This window comes from Montipora foliosa, chromosome 12, assembly GCF_036669935.1.
Source record: "Montipora foliosa isolate CH-2021 chromosome 12, ASM3666993v2, whole genome shotgun sequence".
Classification (NCBI taxonomy): domain Eukaryota; kingdom Metazoa; phylum Cnidaria; class Anthozoa; order Scleractinia; family Acroporidae; genus Montipora; species Montipora foliosa.
In genome coordinates, this window is record NC_090880.1 from 41,947,877 (window position 1) to 41,971,026 (window position 23,150).

Here is a 23,150-nt window from a genome sequence, read left to right on the forward strand (position 1 = left end):
TTTCCAATTACTTGTGGAACTCAAGAGGTACTTCCATCTATTAAATCTTTTGAACAAAAGGTAATAAATCGACAATGGGATACGTTCCTGTTTGCTCACAGTGCTTCTACCTTGCGCCAGTGATGGAATGATGTTCCTTCCCGTACGTCATATCCGGCTTTCACCCGAATGAGACTATTTCAACCACTTGTTAGTTTTTTTCATGACCAAAACGTTCTTTCCACGGTCAGATCACTGTCCTTGTCTTTGATGTAATCGTGTTCCATTTAAGCGGGATCGTAACTGAAAGCTGAGGAGATTATTCACAGCCGTAACAAATCATCAATGACAGGTAAGGTGTTTTGCCATTTTTCTCTGTCGTCCCCCGATCTTTTCCTGGCTAAATTCACAGCAACGGAAAAACCTTAGGAAAACAAGCGGAAGCTGATCAATTTCAGCTCGTTCTGCACTTATTTCTAACATTTTAATTTGTTAATTTTATGGCTTCAAAAAAGATATACTCGGATCTATCTGTTAGATACCATCGGTAGATAATTTTCAAGACGTCGTTGCACAAAAAATAAACCTAAAAATTAGAATCTTGCAATTTGCACGAGAATAAGATAGAACTCAACAGGGGAGGAAGGAAGTTGGAGCCTTTATGTTGAACGTTTCGAAAGGAAACTTTAAAGGTAAACTAAGTTAGTCGTTGGGAAAGAATTGAATCAAACTTGCGTATAACTGGATGCACCAGCCACACTCAGTTCATCATCAAAAATGATTGGACTGACCACGAAATTTTGCCTTCTAACTAATGTTCCTGCTCCTGTTTTACTATCATATATTTAAGGCATTTTCCATAATTATTTAAATTGCTTTTCAATTGATCATGATAGCGTATCAAATAAGCGTTGATGGAAATTGAAAATAAATGTTGTTTGTTGTTTCCCATTCTTCCCTTGCATCTTTCACCTGCATTCACCTACCTAATTACATGTAGCATAATATGAAGACATCACAATGTGCAGCACAAATTAATTGGAAAACACCTCAAATGCCATCCATATTGTCTTAGGCGGGGGCAGATGTGTTGAAAACTATTACTAGTTATTAATGCTACTAAATTTGCCAATGGAAACAACGAGGCCCTATTAGGGGTTATCAGGATACGGGATATTTCGGTAAAACATTATAGGGATATGGGATATTTGGGGGGGTGGGGGGATTTAACGGAATACGGGATATTTAAACTGGAACTGGTATTGAAGTGCTACAAACCGAAGGAATTAACGGGATACAGGATATTTAGGGGTACGGGATACAAACAGCACAGCAATATTATCAGAATTTACTTTTCCAAAAGCTCCGACTTTGAGGAATCTCAGGATAAAAAGGTGAGAGTTCTTTTGAATACTGATTTGAGAACGGCCGCCTTAATCGTTTGCTTTGGTTTGTTAATAAAACAAAATAGAGTATGTATTTGATTTATTTTTTGTATTTGGTTGTTTAGGGCATTTTTTGTGATGTTCTTTTTGCGTTTTTGATTCCTGTACTGGGAGGAATGGATTTATTTTTTGTTGTCTAATGTCATTGACTTCACCTATCACATACCATGAATTTTGATGTTAGGCTAAGTGTCTACTAAAATTAAGCCCGTTCGGATGGGGCTAGTAATTTGGATGGACGACCACGGCGAAGTCCCCGTGACTATGATCTACATCATCTACATCTTTAATTAATTTATAAAGGTATCCTATTACATAGATGTGGTCAGGTATAGCTCACAGCGTCGACAAAAATGCTGGAGCTAAAGAAAAGACCGCCTTGTTGACCGTCGACCGACCAAGTTTTTAACTTGATTTCACTTTTTTGGGGCTTACACGACGTTTAACCACTCAATGTCATGATCCAAGGGCGCTTACCATTCGACAAACCTTTCCCGTTTGAAATTTCGGAAATTCCGTTTGCCGAATGGAACGGTACCGTTTCCGGTTGATCAAACCCGCCCAAAGTCACCGCACGCTAGCACGAGTTTTGAGCCAACTATGGAGCTTGCTATGAGCACGAGACAGAAGAGTGGGTCTTGAAACAAGAATTCTGTCAGATGTAACGCTCCATTTTGGTCCTACCGGTCAAAGTGGAACACTTTCAAAGCTGGTCCCGAATATTCCGGTCGGACCAAACCGAAATGGTCCGTTCCATTTGATGTACCAACTGAAATTACCGGTATTTTGTGTTTAATGGAAAGCGCCTCAAGTTATTTATTCCGGGCGGGTGGGATTTATCAAGGTGAAAAGAGCGCTTGTCATGTGGTTTACTGGGAGCTTAGGGACCTGGGAACGAGGTCGAGGATAGTTTCCAGTCTACGCTCGGCTAAGTTACATTTGCTTCAGAACGCGGCCATTTTGTATTGATATGGGTGCAATACGTTGTCGAAGATCGTTTTTTATCAAGTTATACGTTCATCTTCGTTGCTTAGATCTCACACGCCGGCTTTTCTACATTTAGCTTGTCGTCTGCTGGAACATTTACAACATATCATTTTATCTTCCCCTGGTTTCCTCTTGGGACTTGAAGAACCTTCTGCAAGGCCAACCTCGGTGACAAAAGCCTACACTTATTCAAATCGAAAAAATCTGGTTTCACTGGAAACAGCATTCCATTTTAAACTGCAGATGGTGGTATTTTGCCCTTTTTTCGAATGTTCATAACAACAGGAACAGATCTATTCTAGGTCAATGGTTCTTTTATTTAAGAAATATTGCCCTGCAATCGGGTATAACATACTTGTGCTTAGTTAAAATACCAAATTACACTTAATTATAAATTAATGAAGCTTAGACTTCGTTGGGGTTTTATGAACACAGTTAATGGAACTGATATTTGTTACATTTATTTAACAAGACTTTATTTCAAATGTTAGGTTTTTGTACGGTACATTAGTCATTTGATGATGATGTCAAGTTGACCTATTCATTCATGTTCCACATAGCTTGAATTTGGTAACCACACTGGGATAAGATTACAATTCCCATGATAAGAAACCCTGAAAGATTCTGAAACTTAAAGTGGAGTGATACCATCATGCCCTTGCCTGTACAGAGGGTCCCCAACAGGATTCTTCAATCCCGCCATCCCGACCAAGATTTTGCCTTAATCCCGAAATCCCGAACGTTTTTATCGGCCAATCCGGGTCCCGGTCATGACGTTACAACATGATGTCCAAACCTCGTCGACAATTACAACTACAGTTGACTTAGGGTACGCCTTGTTAGTCTTTTCCACCAACCCTCGTGATCCAGTTGACCTTAATAGTAGCATTAGCAATCACAGTTTTGAAACCGAAATGATTCGTGATTGTCCATTATTAGCAGTAATCGAATCTTTTCATATGTTCTTTATGCTGATGTATACGATCATCAACAAGAATACTTTTCTTCCTAACATTCCTAATTAGCTTGAAAACACTTCAGGTCAAACTGCAAAAAGCAGACGTTACAAAAGGTGAGGAAAAAGGTCACGTGGTCAAAACTACCTACAAACCCATGGAACAGACATGAGTACAAAAATGGCGGTCGCCTTTGCCAATATCTTCATGGCTAAGGTTGAATCAGACTTTTTAAGCCAAAGCGCACTAAAACCGTTCGTTTGAAAACGATATGTAGACGACGTATTTTCCCACTAGACTCTAAACAAAGAAGAGATAAAAATAACAAACAAACTGCGGTAATAAACATGCATAACGAGATAATGCATGTTATTAAACTTTTTTATGAACTTGATGTTTCGTATGCTCCAACATACATCTTCAGAAGTAACGGTTACCTAAAGTACAATTGAATTTAAACATGAAGACTAATACCAAATAAGGAAAGTAATGACAATGAAAATAAACAGACCTAGTTAAACCTGCTTGAAAAAATATAAATGGCTATTAGAGAAGAAGTTTCTCACTGCCAACATTTTCATTAAGCACTGGTTTTAACTCGCGAATCAACAAGGTTTCCCTAATTTTACAATGTATATCAGACTGTCCAGTGGCTAAAATGTCAAAGTGATCCCATGTGGCCTGTTTGGGTCATATGATCAGCAATGGCAGAAGAGTAACAGCCATATGTTTTCACGGTGCGTTCAATTTTGGAGAAAAAGCTTAAATAACAGTGACTACAACCAGATTTTCTGAGCCCGCGAGACTAAGCACTCCCGGCAAACCATTTTTTCAACGAAAACCGCTGGTCAACAACCTAGTTCTGGTCATTGCTGTCTAAGGTCTTCCAATTTTAGATGAAACGACGCCAAACCCTCGTTAAGCACTCGCATTTTGATTCGGGTGAGTGAAAAACCGAACCCGACCAAGGCCCCGGCCCCGGCCCCGGACTCGGCCCCGCGTTTTGGCTACTACCATAGAAAACCCTGGGATCGCAAACTCCCAGTAACGAAGACAAATAATCATTTTTTTCATAGTTGATTTCTTTTTGTATTTGGTTGTTAAAGACTTTTTCCTAGTGTTCTTTTCACGTTTTCGATTGATGAAATCCAAGAAAATTTAGTTGGAATCACGGAAAAAAAGATACATAGAGAGCTTCTTTAGAGCCTAGCGAAGATATCTGGACAGTTTTTTTATGGCAATAGTAAAGGATTTTCATGTCAAAATGAGGTTAGCGTCTTTCTGTTGTGTTTTATTAATTAAATGTTCCATGCGGTCTCGTGGACCGTCGGCCGTAAACCTGATTTCCACTCTCAAATCTACCTCCAGAACCTATTTTTTTGTCTAGAATAAGCTTTTAGAATGATGTTCTTGTCTTCTTTTGTTATACTTGACTATTCGGAAACATTTTGTGAACAAATATTTATAACGCGTCACACGCGCAACTTGAACTTGTGGTGGTCAACTAGAAAGCCTTCGCTACTTTGACCACCACACACATTTTATAACCTGTACTGTAATTATTTTATCTTGTAACCATGTGTTGTGACTATACTTTTCTTTCTATGTTAATGTTATGTAAATAGTGTGAAATAAATGAACCATGATCGCCCAAACTTGCCCGATTATGTAATAAATCCACTTGGCCTTTTGACATGTCATTAAAAAAACAATATTCGCGGACCGGTCGATTTCGCTGAAATTTGAAAGGAAGATTGCCAACGAATAGAGAAAGATTTTTCACAATAGCTAAAAATTCCTGTGTGAAAATTCGACGAAGAGATAAATGCGACTAAATTTGTTGCATGGGTTGCTATTTTTGTGTTTTGTTTGTTGTGCAAATTTTGATAGAGAATGTTAGATTATGGAAAAATATCTACGGATAGATGGCTTATAAATCTTTATTTTGAGCGGTTATTTGGACATAAAAGATGCAACGCTTAACGAGAAATAGTATTTTACGTGAATAGTTTGGAAAAAAAATTGCTGGAATCGGGACGCAGTGAAAATGAGTTTTAATTAATTAATTAATAAGCTTACCTCGACCTATCCCACGTAAACGCCTCCAGGCGTCTTGTATTGTAAGCATAGAGCGCTCAGAATGATAAAGAGAGTTGGGAGAAGAAAATGATTTGCAATCGCCGTACGGGAGTTTGGAAATGCTGAAAGGAATAAAATTGGACTCCCCGAGCGGGGGCGTAATTTAATATCCGTGGGGCAAATTTGTGACTACGAACAAGTTGGATAAATAAATTACCATACGAAGTTGTGATTATTTCCCCGGATCCTCGCTTTCCGGAGGTTAATTCAATATCCGGGGGATATGCACATTTGTGACTACAATGAACTAGACCCTCCGTGAGGGTACACTGGGTTGCCTGTGGTACGTGAACTGTTCCAGACAATTTTTTTCAAGTTGGGGGAGGGGTCATTAAGAAGTCATACCAGAAGAGGCCCTTTGGCTCACAGGTCCTCACACGTTCGTACGACGAAACAGATCTGTCCTTGCATAATATGTAGCTCTAACAGTGCACGATATTGTTTTGGTATTGTCTATCATTGTAGTGCCATGGTAGAAGTCTTGGGTAAATAGTCTCAGAAGACATGTGGTTACTAGCAAAGCACTGAACCCAGAAAGATTGAAGAAAATATATGGGAAGCGAGAAACATTGGCTTCTGGGCTGACAGTTTGATAAATTTCTTTTCACAACAAGTTTAATCGTGCCCTCTGAGCATCTGAGAGCTTTGTAATACCGAAGTTCACTGAAGTCAAGCCCTGTTCGGCGGGGTTAGCGTTTGGATGGGAGACCAAAACAATATACCCCTCATAAAATAGAAACATCGGACCGAAAACAACATTAATTTTGAACCGTGAATATAGAATATAAACAGTTACGATCAGCGATAAACATTTTGGCAGATTTTTGCTACGTTCAATTTTGTTATTGTACGTTTTGGCTGCACAAATAAATCGCAAAATCGAAAGTGACGTCGCCGGAATTCAGCGGGCGCCGTGATTAAGTTACCGCGGCATGTTTACTTGCCAAACAGTGAAGCATCTGTGTCAAATGATGGCAAGATACCGGGTTTTCGTAAGTTTCGTTTTCTGTTAAGTGTTATAAAGTTTGACAATAAATGAGCGAATGCAAAACAAAGATCACAATCGCCCACCATTGTTTCTGCAAAGTCAAAATTTTACTCTCCAAGACGAGGTTATTTATCACCAGGTAATTCCATCATTTTGGAAATAGCAGCTACTTTATTATTCATCTGCGTCACAATTTTTCACTGATTTTGGGGCTCATTTTGTTGAAACTCAAGCACGCTTCCAACAGGCCTGTGAACCCTTCCTGCTTACAGAGCAATACTAAAAAACTTCTCCCATATCACATTTCAACCTTAAGCTCGAAAATTCAATACACAACATATTATAATTCACAAAGGCCCGAAAATACCACACAACCCTTTTCCAGCAAAAAAATTATTGAAACAAACAACATATTTGCTCTTAGAGGCGAAAACCTCTTCCTATTTCATTGCGTGCATGAAAACAAGAACCTCAATCGTGTCAAATTACCATGTACTTCAGGTAAAAATACAGCTCACTTTCATTTCGGCTCGACGGGCGATAGATTGTTGTCGAAGTCCATTACTCGTCGCTTTTGAGATTCCAGGTGGTGGTATTTCACCGCCTGCCTAGTGTATCCAACTGACTTTCCATCATTGAGCTCCATAAGGGTATATTTTGTTTAAGGATCCACTAAAACGCCATTCGCGTTTTACATGACTTTCGACGCCATTGCAGGCTAAGTTAATGATTCTACTGTGTCCACCAGAGAAATCTACGCAGTTCCACTACCCTCTCGATCCTAAGAAAATACGCGCAGAAGGCTCTATGCACAAAGACACCACTTACCAGGAGAGTGACAGGCAAGACTTTTACCGACACGGAAAAAAATAAAAAAACGACGAAATTAAAGACAGATTCCGACTGGGTTTTGCCATACTGGCAACCCAGTAAAAAGGAACAGCTTCGAATTGTTACCGTAGCTGCCTGCCACAGGCATCCCACGAAATTAATTATTAACTGTGTCATTCACTGGCTAGTGCTATTTCATTTTGTGTTTTTAAGTCGATACAGTTACGACGGAATGAAAGTTGCTCAAATTATATTTCACCTTATAAAATTCCGGTCATGCATACAAACGACTCTAATTTTGCCTAAGGCGTATATAGTACACAAAGAATAAGGTAGACACATACAATTGTATTTGTTACTGATAGTCTAAACGCAAACGTCCCCGTTATATGGGTTATTTCTCCAGCATTGCAACGTCCTAATGCACTTTGTGTGGAACGGCATTCATGTTAGCCCTCGAATGCACACGTATTTCCGGGCCGGTGGTTTCACCGCGTTCGCAGGCTACCTTCATGTCGTCGTATGTGAATATATAAGTAGCCCTGTGAAAAGTCCTTTTGTTCGATCGTATAGGAAGGTCACAACAAGCCTCGCATTAGTTTAAAGTTTTTCTTGCTCGCTTAAATTCCTATTTTGCGTAAGCTCCTGACAACAACGCTCGCATGCCACACGTTAAAAAGAGGGATACATAAATTGTCATGGTTTCAAATAACTTTGGCAATTATAGTCAAAATACTCAGGGCATTACGCTTATTGTGTGAGAATAGTTATGATTAACTAAACGGCTGCATTATTAGTTTCAAACTTTCAAGTTTAATTTGAATATTATATCCATCCATCCGTAGCCCGAGTGTGACTTTATTTGAGGTATCGATTGTTGAATGGTTTATTTTTCACGTGAGTTGCGGTTGACGTAATGTAGCTGTGATGGCCCCAGAAATGTGCTCACCTTTCTCACCTGGAAAAGGGCTTCCTATTCATATAAGAGAAAAACGTCTGCATTTATATGACCCAGGTTACTGAACAGGCGATATAACAAGAGAACTTAAGATATCCAACTGGGTTGTTTGGAAAATTCCACTTCAAGACATATGGAACAATGATTGCCTTCGCAACTGGCCATGGCAAAGGGAGTGTGATGCGTGACGATAATCTGGAAGCTGCAAAAGCCTAGCAACTACACAGCTGAAATACGCAGTAGGCTTTCATTTGAAGGTATCTGTACTTCCTGCATCTGCATTATTTGCCGTCCATTGACGCCTTTAACAAAAGTTTGCGACCAAACATTCGACGAAAACCATGACGGACACAACCGTGAGTGAAGGAAGCCACAAGAAGGCGCCAAGTTTCATATGTGAACTCCGAATAAACTGATAAACCAATGAATAATCGATATTTCGAATGAGGTCACACTCGGCCTACGGTTGGATAATTGCAATATTCATATTAAATTGGAATATCACATATGTTTTTATCTCAATTTGTACGCCTTCTCGGTAAAATGAATTATCTTTGCTTTATATAATAAAGAAACAAAATATAGGACATCATCTGTTCTTCGGTCCTCCAATAGATCACAAATGAGAACGGGGCAAAACATGCCTACAATTCAGCTTATGACATAAATGTATGATTAAAATAATATCCGAAGATTTTCAAAAGTCTCTTTTATTTTATTATTTTTTTCTTTTTAAGCAAATATGGCTGATGTGAACCCAACACAAACTGGTTTGGCTTTTTCCGGTGGTGGCATCCGGTCAGCGGCATTCAGTTCTGGAGTCTTGCGCAGATTGTTAGAACGAAATGTGGAAGTGGACTACTTGAGTTGTGTGTCAGGAGGCGGTTACACAGGCACTGCGTTCCTAGATTGGAAATACAGAGAAGAAAGGAGGAGCAGTTCCATCGAAAATGAAACTGAAGACCAAGAGAAATGGCATGACAAGTTTTTCAAGCGCATGAAAGAAAGAGCTGGGTACTTTTGCAACTGGCACAGTCCACTGGATGGAATCCTAGATACAGTGACCATATTGGGCCTCATTCTATTGGTCAATTTCATTGGGCCAATCACCTCGAGGGGTTCGTACGCATGCCCAATAGCCTTCATGATCGACCTGATGTTTGGAAATTACCTGCGAGACGAAAGAGAGTGCGATGCTATTGTTGCTGCAAAATATTCTGAAAGCCATATTCCGCAGGCTAATAAAAATGCAACCATTAAAGAGCTACGGCAGAGATGTAAAGCAAGCCCGAGTTCTGGACGTATAATTCTCTTCTCTGTTTTGTTTCTCCTCACCGCCATATTTTTCGTATTGTCCAACAAAAAGTTCCTACGGCAGTACTCTACTCTCCTTAGTTTTAGTTGCGCTACATTTGGCGCTTTCTTGGTTCTTACATTCGTACCATTCGCTTTGCACGATGTTGTTCGTGACATTCCGCTTTGGTCGCAGTATCTCGCTGTGGCTGTTGGCATTTTTGTGTGGTTTTTCCTGCCTCTGCTCCGTAATGTAACAACTCATGTATTGATGGTTTATTTTTTTTCGTATGTGATCTACTGGAGGGTATATGAAGCCCCTGCATTTGGTGTTGTGTATTCTGATAAACTCTTTACCCGTTTACTTTTCGCTTCTGGCTTTGTCTTGTGGGTTGTTCCTTTTTTATATGCGTTATGTTCGAGACTCACCCATGTTTACAACAGGTAAGACGACTAGGATGAGGTGGTTATAAATGATAATATATAGATTTAGCCAAGCCTAAAAGCGGAGCTCCCGGATTATTTGTTCTTACAATAATTTAACCTTTCTTTAGCCTGCGATCAAATCAACAGTTAAAAAGAGCAAGGCTGGTATAACGGTGAAGGAATATATTGAAAAAAGCCAATATTTCGAAAGGCACAGCCTTAGGGTTTTACAAGCAATGACTACGATTAACAAAGACGTTACAATTTGAATAGTTTATGGCGTGTGATTTGATACCTCCCTAAAGATAACAAGGTTTTAACGGAATTGACGGATACGGTACAACAAGAAATGATAACCCACTACCTGGTCAGCAGTCAACTTCGCTGAGCTCTAAACTTGAGCCCGCGATATGGTCATGTAATGGTCAGTGGATACTTTGCTTTGTGCTTTGTCAGGTGTCAATTGACCATAAAAGAGATGTCCAATATCGAAGATGTACGCTGTAATTTAGCTGAAGACAAATAGATAAGTATTCATTCTAAACTTGAGCCCGCGATATGGTCACCTGATACTGAACACATTGGCATACATGGCTGGGTGCAGGGTAGAAAGTCGTACGGTGACCAAAACCAATTATTCTCACACAGATGGGTTACCATAATTTCTTACCAATGGTGCACTGCACTCGCGCCTTCGGTTTTGAAATTCACAGATCCCTGCCAACCATATCCCCTACTCACCTTCGATCATTTTATTTTTTCGCGACCGAAACTTATATGAACATGACCCAGAGATGCCAGCGAAAATAAGGGACTTCAAGAAGTTGTACTAAAGATCTTTATAGATCATGTAACAAGTCAATGTGTAACATTAACAGTACGACCGAAACATGAAGAATGAAGAACGAGTCAAAAGAAAAATGTTGCTTTTTCAGGAAATGTCACATTATTCCCACCTGGATATCTTTTTAATAAAATCTGAAGTAGTCGGGGGAGGGGAACAGAATATCAAACTGGACAATACCATACCATTGGAATATGCGTGTTTTTTTCCAAGTGGAGGCTTCAGAAGGCGTTTTACCATCCGAGTGGCCTTGGAAACAACGGATGTTCAGGAATCGGTTGGAGTGATGTCTGCCCACTTTGGATATCTGCTCTTTGTAAATCTCGACATAGAAGCCCTGACCACGTTGTACTTGCAAATGAAGGCGTGGTGCCAAAAAGAGCACTAATCGTTGAAGATCTTAAGGGCACAAAACCAGAGTACATATCAAACATCACAGTCAACCGATGGAAAAGAAATGAAAGCTCTGAAAAAAACTATGACCTGTTGACAGTTTCACCCACATCGATCGAGCGTGTAGACAGCAAACCTGGGCAGGATCACTTCAGAGGAAAGATAGAACCAGAGGATATCAAATTATCGAATGCTATGGCTACATCGGCGGCCGCACTGTCTTCTTACATGGGAAAATACGACAATTCTCCCGAAATGAGCCTCAGTCGTTTCCACACACTCATTGGTCTAAATATGGGCACTAGGATGATAAGCAACATTCAATCTGTGAGAAAAGAAACTTTCATTTGGCAGGTATGGTTCTTCGTAATCAATTTAGACGATGACCATCCCACTACTACTACTACTACTACTACTACTACTACTACTACTACTACTACCACCACCACCACCACCACCACCACCACCACCACCACCACCACTACTACTACTACTACTTCTTATGTCATAACTTTGCCTAATTTCTCCTGTAACTTTCTTAGGTTCTGCCGTTTGTCATTGATATTTTTCGTGCTCTTCCTCTGATCTGTGTGCCGCCGATAGTACACTTTGGTGTAGCAGACTCTGACTTCACATCCAAAGTTGCCGTTATTTGCTTCATTGTTATACACTTTGTCCTCGCGTTGATCGCATTCATCCGTACAGGAAGTAGGAACCCAGGCTGGCGCGAAAAATTAGCAAGGTAAAAGCGAACGAACTGATTAGTACACCTTGCCTGTCCCTGTGGAGTACAGTCATTTCTCATTTTATGCTCTTTATATTTGTAGCAAAACGATTGGTAACGGACTTGCAACTCTGTTAATAGACTCTCTTTTTGTGCTGACGAAGGTCTTATTTTGGAGTTGAGACTGAACGTTCTCATGTTTCTTACGATTAGTAAACGTAATAATGGCACGGGCCTGAGAGCAATTAAGAATTAATTTGACTCGTATTCTTAAAGGTTTACTTTGAAATTACACGTGAAATTAATCCTTAATTGCACAAGGGCACATTGCGATTTCATGTTTATCACATAAGCTAAGGGTAAAATTATTGAGACGTTCGCTCAATGCCACGACAAATGACAATCAGCTTAACACACTTTCATTCAGTTAAAGTTTAATTTAATAAATCGTTGCTGACAACAGAATTACGCTCAAAATGTATTTTTTATGTGGACAAAATGCAGTTCAATCAGAGTCAGAATCTGGAAGAAGCTCTGGATAAGCAACTATTAACCAATCAGGATCAAGTAATCATGTCCTTTTGATTATCAGAAGTACTCTCGTGATTAAGAAAAAACGCCCTTCCTTTCACGTAATCAGTATTCAGTAATTTTTCCTTGTCTGCGATAATTCTTTTTACAATATGCAATGTCAACAATCGCTATCTGGGAAAAAAGAAATTCCCAGTTGGGCCAATGCCTGGTTCACTGTTCCATGGTCTCGTTTTCTGGGCAAGATCCTCTGTAAATTTGAATTTATTCCATAGGGTAAAGCATCTTACATTCCGCACATCAACGTGTTTACAGTCCTCAACTTAAGGCATGTTATAGTCCAGTCACAATAAGGAATTTGAGATCAACAATAGTGAAGTCGACGAAAACGTCACCTCAGAATATGACCTTGCTCTGTCGTTTGTTTTTCGCGATTATTCCATCTCGTTCGAGTAGCAAAATGGGACGAGGTGTCCTAAAAATATATTGGTACAAGCGGTTACAAACAAAAAATAGAGAATAAATAGAGATTCTTACTGTACGGTCACGTTGTCGTCAAAACCTTAAATTTGGTGTTGCAAAATTTCTGAAATTGCTCGAATTTTGCTTTCCTTTTGTCTCAGGTGGTTCATCGTTCATATCTCATTTGTGCAGTTTGTGAGGGAAACCTTTTCTAGGAACAACACTGGGCCAATGCCGCCGCCAATACTGCTTCTTAGTGACGGTGGTCATGTGGAAAATCTCGCGTTATTGCCTTTGCTAAAGAAGCGCTTGAAGAAGATCGTTATAGTCGACGGAGGCCACAAAGAAGGCGATAAGCATTATGGTGACTCCCTTTTGAACGCGTTGATGCTCGCTAGAACCAACTTGGACTGCTCTTTTCTGAGTAAGGACGGTGGGGATGTTATTTCGTTCCTGTTCGACGCGTTTCAAGAGCCAAAGGAAGGAAAACTGCCACGCTTTTTCAAGTTTGTACATGTATTTTAATTATTATCTGAATTTTGAATAATTTGTTTTAAAGTGGCTGGAACCAGTTTCACTCACGGTTTTAAGAGACCTTCTTATTAGAAGGGTTATCACTACAACACTGTATCATGTAATAGCAATGTTATAATACCATACGAAACATCAATTATTGCTCAACAAAATTCACCTATTATTGAGACGTAATATGTTACCATTACAACATGAAAGCTCTCCAATAACACCCATATATAATTCGTCTTTACTTCGTTATATCTCAAATTTATGTTGCCATGATGACTTATAACGTGTCACAATAATCAACGCATTTTATTAAGCAATAATTGGTGTTTCATATGGTACCATAACATTTCTGTTACGTTATACAGTGTTGTAGTGACAACCCTTCTAATAACTAGAGAAGGTCAGGAGCCCATCACCTGGAGCCTCCATCCAGACTATATCCTTGAGTCAACCTTTGCCCGTATCTTTTTATTTTTAGAATATTTTGTGATACGAACGCGATTACTGGTGCGTGACTGCTTGTGACATAATACAATAACTTTGTTCTGACTTGACTGCGTAATGCATTCGCGGGAATTCGAACGTCTAAAAATAAAAATATACGGGCAAAGGTTGTCTCCAAGGGTTTATATGGGAGATGGAGGCTCCCGGTGATAGGCTCCTGAGAAGGGCTCTTACGAGTGTTTAAACTGGTTCCAACCACCCAAGTCTTCGGCAATTCCGTTTTATAGAAATAGGCAAACCGGTTTTAGTAGAAATAAACAAAATTGGCTGGTCTCTTAAGATCTTGGCTGGTCAGTTGGGAGGCAGGGCTTTAAGACTCGTTCTGAGCACTCGTTGAATTTGATCCTGGTAGCCCCTGGTTTAACGTTTCGGCTGCACTTGTTGTTGTACCAGTTGGAAAATTTAACAGTTGTTGTTGTTTCGTTGATGTCGTTTTAGTGGTTACGGAAGTAGCACCAAAGACCCTCTGCGATGCTGGTGCAGTGCTCTAGCAATTGAGCTATGAAGCCACTAAACTGAGAGCAGATCAATTTGTTGGGCTCGTGTGTTCCCTTGAAAGGACTTGATAGAGTTCATTAATTGATATACGGTTACCGTTATTACAATAAATCACGGGTTTTTTTTAAGGTTCAAAGTTCAGTACAAAGAAGGTCAATTTGGCGGCAGCAGCGACGGCGAAATTATGTTGATCACACCCAGATACCCATCTCACAGTGTTTCTTGCCCACCAAATCATATTCCCTCGGTTCCTTTGTATCCGTTTAATGACGAGGCCGATGGACTGGCGCCTGGAATGTGCCTGGAAGCAAAAGACGTCGATAATTTAACTTGGTGCTGCTGTTCGTGCTGCCATGGCCATCAGTGCTGGGGACTGTCTGACTTCTGCTGTGGTACGTTCCCGCAACACTCCACCATGAATCAGTTCTTCACTTCCCGAATGTTTGCAGCTTATCACCGAGAGGGATACCGAGCATGCGTCGAAGCCGAAAAGGATGACTTCATGAAGAATTATGGCATTAGAGAGCAGCAAAGCGAAGATACCATCAACATTGTGTGAGAAACTATAGATAAACAAATTGAACCATAATGGGTTATTTTCAAGTTATATTTAGTACCCTCGTCCTTAAAGCGAGGCCAGTGTTCTCATCTGGCTATCATATGTTAATCCGTATCTCGAGGGAAAACAAAACTAACTAGTTTCCCGAGGGACAATACATTAAGTGCTTTATGTATTTAGATATTCCCTTCAACAATCGTTGCAAAACAACCGGCGCGGGCAACAACCTCGGAATTGTGCGTTTTTGTTAAGTGAGAGTCAAAATATTTTATAACCCCAGACGTTCATCAAGGGGGCCTCTATCTCCACTAATTCCTCCAGTCAACCCTTTCCCGAGTATCTTTATTTTTAGGAACAGGTTTTTTCGCGAAAAGTATCATATTTACATTGACGCTAAGATAGCTTTTATTTGATTGGTTTTTACAACAGTGAACGTGCTGAATCTCCCAAGGGGGGCGTTCTATAAGTAAATCTACTCTGGCTTGGAAAGCGTTGACTCCTTGGCCAAGTATAGGGGAAAGAGATTCCCCTTGATGAGTGAGCTCGAATAGATTGTGCTAGCATGGTGTTTGGCGTGATTTGAGAAAGCTAGCATAATTTTCCCGTTTAAAAAACAGCACTGCTTGCATAATTCGCAAATTTTGATAATTATCGAATCCTTTTTGAGTTTGACAGGCACATTGATTCCCAAATCCCAATTAGAGGTCACTTTGCAGTGTACTGAGCCCGGAAATGGGGCCTGGGACTAGGGTGCCCGGGAATCGAAGGTCCCATGGCAAACTATGTCGGTCCCAATACCTCTCACAGGGGAGGCTCCAAAAGGGGGTCGGCTATGCATGCCATCCAATTCGATCGAATACCTTTGTATACAGCCCTCTCAGAGGAAGGATATGTATAGCTAACTAGAATAAACGGTTTCTGATTTAAGAAAATGCATTTTTGCACTTATTTGAAACGGTTTTTAGAAAAGCATATATATTTTTAATTAGCATAATTTGGAAAAACGAGCATAATTACGACCGTGTAGAGGCAACACTTGGAGATATGAGTGAGGTAGAGTTGAAAGCGGAGTTTATATTTGGAAGTGGTGAGATTAATCTTTTGTATGAGGCTCTGAGGATCCCTGAATCATTCACATGTATCAACGGAACTGTTGCCACTGGTCTTATAATGCGAGATCTCTTATACTCTCTTATAATCTCTTATAATGCGAGATCTCGACCAGTACTTACAATGCGAGATCTCGATTTAGAACTGAGATCTTGACTTGGGGTTAAGTTTACAAGTCGACATCTCGAGTTATAAGACGAGATAGGAAATTCTCGACTTTTAGAAAGTAACAGCACCAGCATGACCCTTACAAGGAAGGTTTGAATGAAACGGCAAATGCAAAGGAGGAAGGGGTGTGGAAAATTGAAGAAGATTAAAATGGATTGCAATTAGGGTTTTGAAAACTGTTCATGGACCGAGCCTCACAGTTTTTCAAAGTTTATCTTAGTCTGTAGTTTTTTACTTAAACGAGAGGCTACGGGTAGCCTACACTTTGCTCGAAGGATTTTTAGCCACCGGATTTCCTTCTCAGTTGTATTTTAGTCTTATAGTTATGCTACAATATTTTACTCAATAATTATCATGATTTTTTCGTATTTACACTATTTATGTAGTTTGTTTGTTATGAAGAACCTACTAGCGGTTTTTGTGTTCTATTGTAATATTACCTGCCTTTTGGGCGAATTCGTAAAATAAAATAAAATGAAATAAAATAAAAATAATGATATGGAGTAGTTGTAGTCAGTAGAGATGACATAATTAATTTAAGGTAGTGTTTGCCACTGACTCGATATTTTGTTGTTGCTTAAGACGTTTCGGCTAACTCTTGAACCTTAATCAGTTATAAGAGCGCTTGATGTTAGTACGCCGCGTAATTTAAAGTTGAAAAATGAAACGTTGTGCGAGTAGCTTACTTGGGCCTTACTATAGAGAATGGCTCGAGCCGTGAGTCTTTAAAATTTAAACACGTGTCAAACATTTGCAAACTGATTCCGGTATGACTATGTGGTCATTGCCAGCGTTCGTGTCTTTAACGATCATTTAAGCTTCAAGAAGGAGCCGTTGGTGGAAATTTGGTTCATGTTCCACTACTTTAACGTTATCAAAATTCATCTGATTGTGACATTCGTGGACATTGTTCTCATCTTTAGAGTTGGGATCAAACATCGACACAGTCTTTTTATGCTCTGAGACCCGATTTTTTAATGGTCTCTCTGTGTGGCCTTAGTATACGAAATTTCACTGTTTGCAGTCAATTTAGTTTTCCACACCAGAAGATGGGTGATCTGTTTTTTCTCAGTATCCTACTTTTGGTCGAGAAAGAAACATCCCCTCCACGAGTGAAGGAAAACGAGGGGAAACTCAAGGAGTAAAAGCGGTACTCCGAGGACATAACTATCCTTCCTCCATTTTTCCCCCAGCAGCGCGCTCTCTTATTGGTTACTTTGAGGCCACATGACATCTAACAATAAAAACGTTTCCCACCAAAAGTCTCTGAGCGGGCAACAGTGCAAAATCTATGACATCAGAGGGTAACAGTGCACATTTACCCGCGAATGTAGACCGAAGACCGCTGTTGCTGTTGCCGTTGCACGTTTTCTTTTTATGCTATATAACAAATCACTTAATGACTGGTCCCTCGGGAAAACAGTTCATTTTGTTTCCCCCGAGGCGTAGCCGAGGGAAACATTGAGATTCTCGGGAAACAAAATGAACTGTTTCCCGAGGGAGCAGTCATTAAGTTTTTATTGGCTACCAAACTGCCCAAACCCACTATGAATGGCTTTGTCGAGCGTCCATATATCCAGGGTGTTTCTGAAAGAATTAGTCACTTAGTAAAACAACAGCCTTTTTCCTCGACAAAAAAAAAAAAAAAAGAACCAAGATAAAACAGACCGCCGTATCGGTAAAAAAGGTCTATTATGTAATTAGCCCGGTAAGATGTGTTACAGAGTCATACGATAACCACATATTATATTGTGTGCAACGAAAACACAAAAACGCGTTCCCGGTAACGCACACAATTCTTTTAACCCATTTACACCTCAAACGCCCTAGGACTCCTCCCATTGACGAGTAAAATCGTCTGGCGTTAGGCAGAGTAAAATCTATTAAGTCTCACTCCAGGGATCAATGGGTTAATTAATACGTATTTTCTCGCTAGTCTGTCACGTAGTGGCTGAGTAATCATCGCGATTGCCTCTGAATCACGAGATACCGAGTTCGGAATCCTTCTTGCGCTGCTTTAGCTAAGAAATGTGTCTACGAGGCAAAGTAATCTTACGCATGCGCAGCCAAATCATGACCCCCCTCCCCCCTCCCTCCAAAAAAAGGAGAGTCAGAGCCGAATCCCATACTTTGTTCTCCTCGAACAAAGTAATTATGTATGTTCGCGCGACAGACATTTCTTGTCACGAAGCTTTGATCAATGTGAAGTTTCTAGACGTTTCTGGGTTAACGTTAAGTTGCATAGTGGGTAGGGGCGAGCAATTGGTAAAACTACACCGTGGCATTGACCAATTACATAAAATGGTGACGACTTTACATTTTTTGTATTTAGGTTAATTAGACCTACTGCCCTCATTCTGAAACAAATATTGTATTGAAATTTGCTCTTCGTAGCGAGGCAAGAATGGCTTATTAGCATAAAAACAGAGAATATTATATTTGGCCGCCATTGTGAAAGAGGTCTATGATGGTATATTTCCTATTTCCAAATCACAAATTGGCCCTTTACAAGGTTGGGTTTGTTAGCCGACTGATTCGAAATTTGGCCGTACGATTGAAAACTATTTTTAATAACGTCTTCCAAGCTATTTTGTGGTCCAAAGTTGGTTTTTTACTGTTTTTATGTATATTTTGACTGAATAGATTACAAATTTGAAGGAATTCAGCAATTTTTGAGGACAGCTGGTGAATTCAGAGAAAAAGAGCAAGAACCCTAGTTTGTGGATAACAGTGCAGTAAAATAATGATTAACATGGACTACCAAGAGCCACTTGTCTTATTATTCATATATATATATATATATTCCTTGCAAAACCTTAAAAGTGATTGGTGTAGCAAAAATTCTGCAGCCATCCTCAACTGGTGCCACAGAAATTCTGCGGCTATCCTTGGCATGTGTGCTTCCCAGGGACCGCATAATTTCTGCGGCATGCGTGCTTGACAGTGGCTACACAATTTCTGCGACATGTGTGCTTGACATGGGACCCAGAATTTCTGCGGCATGCGTGCCAGAATTTCTGCGGCTTGTGTACTTGCCAGGGGCCGCAGAATTTTCTAGGCATGTGTACTTGCCAGGGACCGCAGAATTTCTGCGGCATGCGTGCTTGACAGTGGCTACTCAATTTCTGCGACATGTGTGCTTGACATGGGACCCAGAATTTCTGCGGCATGCGTGCCAGAATTTCTGCGGCTTGTGTGCTTGCCAGGGACAGCAGAATTTCTGCGGCATGCGTTCTTGCCTCTTTCGGAAATATGTTGATTTCTCATTCTCTCCCTTAACGCTGTCGTCTTCTTCTACGAAGCAGAAGGAGTAGGAGTAGGAAGAGAATCCTTCTTCGTCGGGGGTGGGGGTGGGGCGGTGGCTAATTGCGCTTGCGTATCACTTTTCTTATGCTTAATTAAAAAGTGTAAACTTCGTTATGCTTAGGCTTATGTCGCAGTGTAAACCAGCCTTAAGGACGTTCGCGCTAATTGTTTGTGCGCAACGTTACTGCGCAGGTAACGCGACTGTAATATATCACGCATTACTTCGAGCATCAGTGAAGTTGAGGTTTTAAAACCTTTGCAAAAACCGTGGATGATAAGTCTTGCACAGCGTTGGATCACAGAACATCGTGATCAGTCAAAATTGATTAAAAAATATTTATAAAAGTCGAGTAGACTACTGCACGACTGATATTCGCGTTGTTTTATCAGTCGTGCACTAGTCTACTTGACTTAAATCATTAATATTTTTCAAGCATTAGTTAAAATAACGCCGGGGAAAAAATTCCATGCCGGAAAAAGAATGGCAAAACCACATCAATTTTACTTGTTTACATCATCGGTACCCCTATTTTTTTAATCATGAATCACTTACTTTACTTACTCATTTACAAAATAGGATGAAATGAAAAAAATTCCACCGTAACAAAACACTTCGCTCAAAAAGTCATGAACTGGTTTTAAAATACTGTGAACACACTCCTTTTCATAAGAAAGTCTATATTTGGGACTGAACCTGAACGTTCATATTCCTTTCCTGGATGTTTAAAGTTTTGTGGTATACTAAGTTCGACAACAAACTAAGTTGTTCTTCAGTGTTTTATGCAATAAGAAAACTACATTGCTGATGTTAAAACAACGTCCCTCAGTATTCGACTTAAATTGTCCTGGTTAACTATAGTTTTATATTTCTTTTAAAAACTTATTAATAATTCATGAGCGTAACAGCCTATCAAAATATCGATAAAAGAGACACGCTTTTTGTGGAATGTTTATGAAGCCGTTCAAAAAACTCGCAGCAAGTGATTTATCGGGTTCAAAAAAACATTCGGCGACGCCTCCTGTTTTTAAACCCGATAAAACACTGCTACTCGTTTTTCAAACATTTTTTTTATTAATTAATTTTACTTACACTACTCTCAAAGTGGTACTATGATTAAAAAAATCACATTCTATTTTTCTTCAGATTTTGAAAGTGTATTTTCTTAACACCTGCCTCGCAAAATTTTGAGCTTTGATTTTCATCCAAAGGCTGTTTACTTTAAGTGTAAGTTTTGGATTTCACGGTCCGCCATTACTCAGGTTCAAAACTGACTGACTGGAACTAGGGTTGGATCTAGGGAAAAGTGACGTCATTTACTCAATAGCTTAAACTCCCGTGCTGCATATTAATTCATTAACATACAAACGTCATTTTCTCCTCGATCCAGCCCTCTAAATATTTTCAAGTTTGTTATGGCGGTCTAGTGGCGTACCATTTAATAGGATAACTGCAGTTAAAATAAACAAGTGTCTTTTTGAAATTAGGCTTTTAACTTGGGTCACTTCGTGTTTAGTTAACATAGTTGTGAGATCCAAAGAAAAAAAAAAATTGATTTTTTGATCATAGTACCGCTAAAAAAAACACAACAACAACAACAACAAAACTAATAAGCAAAATTAAGACGTTCTTAACTGACTCTCACTTTGGGCATGTTCTTGGTAAGTTCTTGAAATTTTGGTTAATCTCAGCGTGAACGTTATAATATATACACATAGAGAAGAATGTAACTCTAGATTCAACCCATCCGCTGAACAAAAATCATTTGGTATCCTTTCTAGATCATACGACAATTCAAACGTTTATTACCGAAATTTAACTACTCTCTAGCCTTCAAGAGATATTATATCTATCATTTATGATAAATCTCAGTCATTCGGTTCCCTCTGGATCGGAGAACAATTTCAATACTTGGACTCTAGTGAAGTTATTGTTGAGCAGTATTCCAACACCAGAGCTATAGAAGCCGCAGAATATGACAGAATACCCCCATTCTACAGTCCAAAAAGTTACTTTCTTTAATTGCGTATTTCTTCATTTTTAACTCACGAAACATTTCGAGATCACACAGAACCTCTTTATCAAAGCTAGATTTTGACAGCCGGATGAGAACATTGGTCTTGCTTTGAGGACGAGAGTAAATATAACTTGAAAATAAACCATTAGGTTGCAATCTATCCGTCTATAGCTTTTCACACGATTTGGCTGGCATCTTCGCAGTGCTGGTCTGTAATCCCATAATTCTTCATAAAGTCATCCTTTTCGGCTTCTACGCATGCTCGGTATCCCTCTCGGTGATAAGCTGCAAACATTCGGGAACTGAAGAACTGATTCACGGTGGAGTGTTGCGGGAACGTACCACAGCAGAAGCCAGACAGTCCGCAGTGCTGATGACCGTGGCAGCACGAACAGCAGCACCAAGTTAGATTATCGACGTCGCTTGCTTCCAGGCACATTCCAGGCTCCAGTCCATCGGCATCGTCATCAAACCGATACAAAGGGACCGATGGGATGGAATTTGGCGGGCAAGAAGCACTGTTAGTTGGGTATCTGGGTGTGATCAACATAATTTCACCGTCGCCGCTTCTGCCAAATCGACCTTCTTTATACTGAACTCTGAACCTTAAAGAAAACAAACGTGATCATGATTGATTGTACAGTTGTCACCTTCTTTACCGCAAATAACTCCAGTTTCTATTGTTTTAGACTTGGGGACGAATTGGGACTAGAATGTCTTTGAGCAAGGAGTCTTTCTGATAGGCGAAAACCGGCGAGAGAATACTTTTTGCGAGTTTGCGACTCGTTTGTGCAAGTACGGCTCGAATAACATCTTTTGGAATGGTCTGATTAGTTCCGATATGAATTGTTTCAAGATAAACACCAAGACCGATTTCGGAAATGTGCGTTGTGTCCTTCGTATCTTGGTGCTAAAGTTTGGCCTGATGTGAAAGAAGAATAACTGTTTTGTTTTCTTTTTCAACAAGAAATCTTTAGGCGAACCCCCCGCGTAAGCGATCGCCTATGGAGGCCAGGAAGTCGCTTTCAATACTGATCTGACTGACTCGAAGCAATTTTGTATTTTGGAAATCTGGAAGCCTGTGAGAGGTTACGGCTTACCATGGATGGTCGCAAGGGAGGGTTCGGCTATATTTAATTAGTCTACAGGTTTCGATTGAAAACTTATATCCAGAAATGCAAGCAATTAGATGAACACCCAATTTTGATATCCAGCACGAAGTGGTCGACCCCTTAAAGTCTAAGCACATGCAATTGCCGCCCCTTTTGACAATGTTGTTACTGATGAAATGATATATAAAATGAATCATATATTGAACTGCGGTGTGAAATCAAGTGAAGCTATGATCTTTGCAGTTATGATCGCAAATTCAGCAAGCCTGCAGAACTTTGCAACGGGGTTTGAACCCGTGACCTCGCGATGCCTGTACAACGATTCAAACCCTGTTGGAGTCCTGAAATTTTCAGGCCTTATATCGTTGCCATGTTAACATCATTTTAGAGCAAATTG

At 39.9% G+C, this 23,150-nt stretch overlaps 2 protein-coding genes across 3 annotated transcripts in view; one reads left to right on the forward strand and one right to left on the reverse strand.

Annotated features, from left to right (window-relative positions):
- The first annotated feature begins 236 nt into the window (after nucleotides 1-236).
- On the forward strand, nucleotides 237-16,747 carry LOC137981183 (uncharacterized). Its single transcript, XM_068828519.1, has 6 exons — nucleotides 237-331; nucleotides 9,021-10,020; nucleotides 10,987-11,593; nucleotides 11,782-11,981; nucleotides 13,118-13,462; nucleotides 14,613-16,747. Exons 1-6 carry the CDS (start codon nucleotides 325-327, stop codon nucleotides 15,040-15,042), a joined length of 2,589 nt encoding a protein of 862 aa, XP_068684620.1. The 5' UTR covers nucleotides 237-324; the 3' UTR covers nucleotides 15,043-16,747.
- Nucleotides 16,748-20,137: 3,390 nt separating this feature from the next.
- LOC137980187 (uncharacterized) overlaps nucleotides 20,138-23,150 on the reverse strand; it is a 20,595-nt gene continuing 17,582 nt past the window's right edge. For both annotated transcript variants that reach the window (XM_068827581.1, XM_068827580.1), the window contains exon 6: nucleotides 20,138-22,246. In XM_068827581.1, coding sequence (XP_068683682.1) covers nucleotides 21,817-22,246 — 430 coding nt within the window. In that variant the 3' untranslated portion in view covers nucleotides 20,138-21,816. The remainder of the gene's footprint in view (nucleotides 22,247-23,150) is intronic.